The following is a 7,301-nucleotide window of genomic DNA, read 5'->3' as shown; positions in this document are numbered from 1 at the left end:
GATGGCTCCAGGCTGGATTTTAAAGCAGCTGCAATAAGTCAGTGAATTAGGAAAATGCCCGGAGAGAGGGCTCCTGCACCATCACATCCCACAGAGAGCAGAGAGAGGCTGATGGAGCAGAGGGAGGAGGGTGTCTGCCCTGCCCAAGTGACCCCAGGGCTTTTTCGAACTCTTTCTGGCAGGATTTTCCTCCAGAGGCAGAAAAAATAATTGGGAAGGTGGTTCTGTTTGGCTCTGGAGTGGGGGGCAAAGGGATGAAGGGCCAGGCAGAAGGATATCTGCCTGCTTCCCTGCTCCTCCAGCCCCCTGGGTACTGGGGATGGGAATAAGCAGCTTCCCATGAACCGAAGGGTTAATGGATGTCAGACACCCTCCGAGAAGAGTCTGTTTCTGCCACCCCCTTCTGAAAGCCTTTACATAAGAGTCTTGCAGAATTTATAGCCTGTCTCAGCTGTGCCACCACTGGGCTGCTCCCCTGTGGCTGCCAGAGCAGATCCCCGGCCCTGCTAATTCCAGAGGAAAATGGGATTTGATTTCTGCACCAGTCACTGTCTCTCACTGTTAAAAGGGGACCTGATGGGCTCTGTCCTTCCCCCCCCGGGCTCAGCCACACGATTCCTCACACACATCGACCTTGAATGTCCCCCACCCACCCCCAGCATGGCAGCAGAGGACTGTCTCCATGGGCTGTCACACCCCAGCCTGAACCCAGGGCTGGAAACAGTGTAAAACATTTCAAAATAAATATCTGGAAGCCTTAAAAGCAGCAGGGCCTTGTGGTCCAGTTCACATCAGTCCTTTGTGTGTCACTGGGGAGCGGAGGAGACACTGAGTGATGTCCTCCCTGCTGCTGCACGGTGCTGTGCCTTCCCCCGAGGCCATCCTGGAGCATCCTGGAGCATCTTCAGCCCCAGGGCTTGCCCTTGGCTGAGAGTGGCTGTGACACAAACAACCCAGGCACCAGAGGAGTGAAATTCTGCTTTTCTGTTCCCTTTCTTCCCCTGGAAAAGGGCTTTGCTGGTACCTGCGTCACCCACTGTCACCAGGAGAGGATCAGCACCACCCGTCTCCTCCAGCCTCTCCTCCTTCCTTCCCCCAGGAAATCCTGCCTCCGTGTCGCCCCAGGCGCTGTCTCTGCAGCTTCTCTCCGGGATGGCAGGGGATGGAGCAAAGCCGGAGCCGCCGCCGTCCCCCCCGGGTGTGTCCCAGCTGGAATCCCGCGCCGCGGCGGGGACAATGCGAAAGCAGATGGTGTGTCGGGAGCCGGGATGCTCCCGGCAGCTGCCGAGCCGGCGTGTCCAGGATCCCTGCTGCCTCTCCCACCTCGGTGCCAGCCAGGACCCTGGGGAGGGGCTCCGGAGGGATAAATCCGTGCGGCTCCACCAGCTTCAGCCCTTCCTCGGGCTGGAAGTGTCACTTTTCATGCTGCACAGCCAGGCTGGGTTGTTTTCCTTCCATCCCTGAGGCCAATCCCAGTCCCCATTTCACATCCCTGTGCTGCTGAGGTGTTCAGAGACACCTCCTTCCAGCCAGCTTGCTCTTTCTTTTTTTCCCCCTCCGGATTCTCCTCTTTCTTTCCCCCTCCAGATTTTAGGCATGAAGGCAGCCATCTGGCCAGCTTTCCAGGACTGTGAGAGGATTTTCCTTACTTCTGTGCTTGGAGCCCTGATGCTGCACCTCTCCATTCTGGATCTTTTGGCTGTGACTGAACTACCCCCAACCCACAGCAAACAACCCCCCTCCCTGCTCCTGCCAGATGTGCCCCAGCTGCAGCAGATCCAGTGAGGGATCACCGCCCACCCACCCCACGTGCAGGAAGGATCTCACCTCGTGCCCAGGTGAGGCCCTGGCACAGGTTGCCCAGAGAAGCTGTGGCTGCCCCTGGAATCCCTGGAAGTGTCCAAGGCCAGGTTGGATGGGGCTTGGAGCAACCTGGGCTAGTGGAAGGTGTCCCTGCCCATGGCAGGGGGTGGAACGAGGTGATCCTAAATGTCCCTTCCAACCTAAACCAGTCTGTGACTCTACGACAGCCAACCCAGTCTTTATCCCTGTGGATTTTATTCCCTTTGCCCCACAGCCCTCACTGCAGGCACATGAGCAGGGAGGGCTCCCCTGGCATGTTCCATGACGTCCTTTGAGCACAGTCCCCAGCTCCTGCTCTCTCCATGGGCCCTCCTGCCCTTCCTGGCTCCTGCACAGATCGTTCTGGGTGAGAAGGAGTGAGCTCCGACCTCGGAGCAGCTACAGGTTGGACCGGCAGAACGGTGCTTCTGGAACAACCGAGTCTCCCACGCCTTCCAGGAGGTCATCCCACTGATCAAACTCCTCTTCCAGGTCTGCACGGGGCACAGATGGTTGGGAGGTTACTACAGCCTCATCAGCCCGACTCCAGGGGTCACAGAGGAGCAGCCACCCCCCTCCTTGCTGTGGGAAGCACCCATCCCAAGCCCAGCGAGGCAGCGGCCACCCCGCAGCCCCCCACAAGCTGGGGAGCTCTCCTGCCCTCCCCAGCCCCTGAACAACGTGCCCTCCACCCGTACTGAGGTGCCTCTGCAGGAAGGCCAGAGCTGCCCTGCTGGTGATGGCCAGAGCCTCGTTGGGGTCGAGGGTCCCCCTCGCGCCGAAGATGCGGCTGATGAGCTTCCCGGGGAGAAAGGCGAAGTCAGTCTGGCTCTCATGCACGGTTCCCCTGGACAGGGAAGGGATGTGCTTCAGTGGGAGCTGGGGAGAGGTTCTCCTGCTGGCACACAGCCCGTAGGTGCTCCCTGCAGCCCCAGCTCACAGGACGGTGATAATCTTCGTCTGGCTGTTCCTGGAGCTCAACCTCTTCATTTTGGCAATGCTTTCTGGAGTCTGGAACTTCTCGGTGTTGATGAAGAGCACGGGCTTGGGCACCTCTGGGTACAGCAGGTTCTCCAGGGGGAACATCCAGGCGTCGAGAGCCACCGCACACCTGCAGCAGGACGGACACCCACCACGGCTTCTCTTCCCACCGGGACGAGCCACGTGTGTCCGGAGCTTCTGCAGCTCCTCATCCCTGCCGGGGCTTACCTGAAGCTGGGCTCTTTCACCAAGGCCAGCACCGCTGTCACCCCACCGAAGGAGTGCCCCATGACGGCCACTTTGGCCAGATCAACGTTGCCCTGTGAAAAGGAGAAGGCTGTGCCCAAACCTCGCTGCAGGAGGTCCCTAATTAGGGAAGAAAAAGCCAAGGGAGGATCAGCAAAGTCCCGCTGCGAGGGGGGAAAACGCCGTGTCTCATTTCCACTGCTGCTGTGACAGGACCTGGCTTCCCAGCATCCACAGGGGAGGGAAGGGGAAGAGAGGCTCCAGGAAGCCGAGAGGTGGAAAGCTGTGGCTCTGCACGGACCCTGCCTGTCCCAGGAGGAAAAGTCTCAGGCAGCAAGGAATGATCCTGCCAGCAAAGGAAACCTGGACCCCCCCGTCCCCACCCGATCTCCCAGCAGGTCCTTCAGCACAGACAGACCCAGGTACCTTGAGCACAGAGAGATCCAAGTCCTGGTGAAGGATGTTCAGGACGGATTTTCCGCTGGCGATGTCCTTGAAGAGCCGGAGCGCTCGCACACACTCCTCTGCTCTCTGATGAACCTGGCAGCCAGAGCCACCCCTCCCCTGGTTAGCCCAGCTCCTCCAACCCCCAAATTTGGGGTCAGATCCTCCCCTCAGTGCCCACCCACGCTTGTCCCTTCAGTGCTTGCACCCGACAGGGCTTTCCCTGAATTACAGCAAAGTCAAAGCAAGTGAGAGGCTGCAGCTCCCACAGGGATGCAGTGGATTTATTGGAGTGGTTTCCTTTTGTTGTTTGCTTTTAATTTGCTTAATCTGATAGCAGAGATGGCTCATAGCAGCCTCTGCTCTGAGGAGGAAGAAGGGAAGGGAGAACCCAGGATCCTCCTCAGCTGCCCCCTGGCCGAGCCTGCTGAAGCCACCCACCAGTCCAAACCTCTGTGGGGAGCTCAGACCCCCCACCCCAGCCCAGCTGCCAGGGGCAAATCTGGGCATTCCCCTAAAGCCCAGATCAGGGGCTCCATCCAGGAGCAGCTCAAATGCCCAAACAACTCAAGGAGAGGACGCCCTGACCTGGGGCCACTTTGGGACCCCGTCCTCTTGCTCTCCTAAGGACACCAGCACTGTTGGCTGTGCACATTTAAGGTGACAAGTGACAAAAAAACTCCAGTGAAAACCTCTCTCCTGCTCCCTCTGACACAGATGCCATAACGGAGGTTGACCTGGCAACTATTTCCTTCTGTTTATCATTTATTTCTCACTCACCCTCAACATTTACACTCACAGGTTCATCTTAATAAGAAAACTGTCTCCCTTGTCTGTGCAATGGGCCGTGAGACAGAGCACACACAAAAATAACAGGCTGGGAGGTGATTTAAGGCTGCCAAAAGCACCTCCAACCACCGGCGGTTCCTAGAGAGTTTGTCTACAACTAATCTTCACTCACTGTTGTCTTTTTAAACGAGGCAGAAACAAACAGAGGGGGGGAACTTGGCTCAGCAGGAAACCTTCCTGCTCCCCAGCAAGCAGCTGCCCGGGATAATCCCGGAGAGACAAAAATCCAAGCGTGAACAAACCCAGCAGCCGGTGCGGAGCTGGGCTGGGCACAGAGCCCGGCTCTCCCCGGGGCACAGGGGACATTATCCAGGGACATGGCAAAGCCCAGCCTGGCTCCTGCCAGGGTCAGCTGGAGCCGGACAGCCAGACCCCATGAATGCAGAGAGAAACAGGTTGAACAGATTTTTCTCATCTCCAAGGAGAAAGCTCAGCCCTGGCATCACAGTGATACGGGATTGGGAAGGGCACAAGATGAAGACCTCAGGGGTGCAGGAGGGATTTCACACCTCCCCATTGCCCACCCTGAACCCCCCACCCCGGTACCTGCTTGTTTCTGAAATAAAACTCCTTCTGCCCCTGGGGCACCTGTTGGAAGGGGATCCACTCCTCTCTCCCAGCCTCTGCAGTGCAGAAATAGGTGGTGGCAGCAGAGTGGTCCCTGCAGTGGCAGGAGGGAAGGTGGCCATGTCATGGGGGTACCAGCAACTCCCCAGAGCACAATATCCCCCTGGCCCTGGCACAGCAGCTGAATTTGGTAGGGATGGACCAGGGCACCCACCTGTGCTCCAGCGCTGCCACCACAAAGCCCCAGGACGCCAGTTCTGTGCAGACAGAGGAGTACAGGGTCCTGCAAGGGAGACCAGGAGAGTCAGGGCAGGTCTGAGCAGGGCCAAGGGCAGCCCTGGACACTCAAATCCCCCACTCAAGTCCCCTGCTCAGGACTCATCCTACCGAAAGGCTCCCAGGCCGTGGGAGAAGATGATCAGGGGGTACCCACTGCTGCAGGGTTTGAAAGGCCCATTCCAGCTCACTGGAACTCTGCAGGAGCCTGTGGGGAGGAGAAACCCCCAGGAAGGGGGGGACATGGGCAAGAGAAACATCCAGGAAATGGGGAACACGGGCAGTGGGGTGTTGTTGCTGCAGCAGGTCCCTGCTCAGCTCCAGCCCTGCCTGTAGCATCCAGGCAAACACAAGGGATGGGCTTGAGCTCTGCTCAGGGAGTGGATCCCTAAGGAACCCACATGAGGGAGTGGATCCCTAAGGAACCCATATCAGGGAGTGGATCCCTAAGGAACCCACATGAGGGAGTGGATCCCTAAGGAACCCATATCAGGGAGTGGATCCCTAAGGAACCCATATCAGGGAGTGGATCCCTAAGGAACCCACATTGGGGAGTGGGAACATCAGGGATCCCTAAGGAACGGGGAGCACCCGGGGTGGGGGATGACCCCCCTCACCGATGGTGATGCTGAGCAGGGCTGAGCACCAGCGGCGCCGGAGGGTGAAGTCGGCCAGCCCGGCGCAGTACTCGGAGCGCGGGATCCAGAGCGGCTCCGTGGCCCCTGCCTGCAGCAGGCAGGGGTAGAAGAGGCGGAGGAAGAGGCCCTGGGGGAGACAGGGGAAAGGGGAACACACTGGGGACAGCACAGAGTGTGGTGGCCGTGTCCTCAGCGAAACCAGCTGGCTGCAGCCACGCATGGAAGCCTGTCCCTGTCTCCATCCCCATCCCTGTTCCCATCCCCGTCCCTGTCCCCACCTCCACCCCTGTCCCCCGTACCTGCCGCGTGTGGCCCACCATGACATCCGTGCAGCCCACGTGGTGAGGTCCCTTCCCCCGGGGCAGTGCCAGCATCCCCCCCATGCCGCCACGGCCGAGCCTGGGCAGAGACACGGGGTCAGCGTCTGTCCCCTCCCCGACTCACTCCCTCCTCCTTCCCTCACCCCTCTCCATTGCCCAGACCCCGGGCAGCCCCCCAGCACCGTGCCAGCAAAACCCACTGGCAGCAAGTGGAGAAATGAGGCTCCCAATTTCCCTCCTCTCCTGGAATTCCCACGGGCACAGCCCCTCGGGGCTGCTCAGGGATGAAACCCCCCCAGTTCCTCTCTCAGGAGCTGCCAGAGCAGGACGGTGGGGCAGACCCTGCCCCAAGCCCACCCTGCTGAGGGTCCCCGTCCCCAGTCGGGGACACGAGTGAGGCAGAGCTGGGGTGACACCGGGGACGTGCGACCAAGGTGTCAGTGCAGGGGTGACACCCACGGGAGCCACTGGGCATCCCGAGAGGACGCGGCTCTGCATTCCGCCCCCCTCCCCAGTGCAGAACTACAGCTTCCAGCAGCGCCCGGGGCTGGGGAACCACAACTCCCAGCATGGTCCTGGCCAAGGACCACAGCTCCCAGTATGCGCTGGGTCCTCGGACTACACCTCCCAGTATGCGCAGCTGAACTACAGATCCCAGTGCTTCCCAGTGCCCTTCTCCCAGAACCCCTCCTGCAGCTCCCAGTGCTCCCCCCAGCGCCCCCAGTTACCATCGCAGCTCCCAGTGGTTCCCCAGCGGCCAGTGCCCTCTAGCTTCCAGTGTCCCCCAGCTCCACCCCAGCTCCCAGTGCTTCCCGCAAATTCCAGTGTCCCCCAGCTATACCCCGGCTCCCAGTGCCCTCATCCCCGCAGCTCCCAGTGCTCCCCAAGAGCTCCCAGTGCCCCTAACCCGAGCTCCCTCTGCAGCTCCCAGAGCCCCTCCCAAGCCCTCAGGGCTCCCTCAGCTCCCAAGTTTCCTTCTGTGCCCTCCCCCCCCAATTCCCAGCAACAACTTCTCCAGCCCCCAGTATCCCCCAGCCCCCCTTTCCCAGTCCCTCCCCGCACTCACCAGTACAGCGGGTCAGAGCTCCCACCACGCCCCAGTGAACTCTGCACTACAGCTCCCAGTGCCCCCGTGCAC

The 7,301-nt window shown here is 60.1% G+C and overlaps 1 protein-coding gene across 1 annotated transcript; it reads right to left on the bottom strand.

The window, feature by feature from the left end:
- Window positions 1–2,038: 2,038 nt before the first annotated feature.
- Window positions 2,039–7,301, bottom strand: PAFAH2 (platelet activating factor acetylhydrolase 2). The gene is made up of 11 exons (XM_032709867.1): window positions 7,230–7,301; window positions 6,143–6,242; window positions 5,823–5,970; window positions 5,317–5,413; window positions 5,144–5,212; window positions 4,909–5,023; window positions 3,496–3,609; window positions 3,052–3,143; window positions 2,783–2,953; window positions 2,541–2,689; window positions 2,039–2,336 (listed from the first exon to the last, which is right to left on the bottom strand). The coding sequence occupies exons 2-11, from the start codon at window positions 6,224–6,226 to the stop codon at window positions 2,242–2,244; spliced, it is 1,134 nt and encodes a 377-aa protein (XP_032565758.1). The 5' UTR covers window positions 6,227–6,242; window positions 7,230–7,301; the 3' UTR covers window positions 2,039–2,241.

Source organism: Chiroxiphia lanceolata, chromosome 24 (genome assembly GCF_009829145.1).
Source record: "Chiroxiphia lanceolata isolate bChiLan1 chromosome 24, bChiLan1.pri, whole genome shotgun sequence".
Classification (NCBI taxonomy): Eukaryota; Metazoa; Chordata; class Aves; order Passeriformes; family Pipridae; genus Chiroxiphia; species Chiroxiphia lanceolata.
This window is presented reverse-complemented; position numbering and strand designations above follow the sequence as displayed.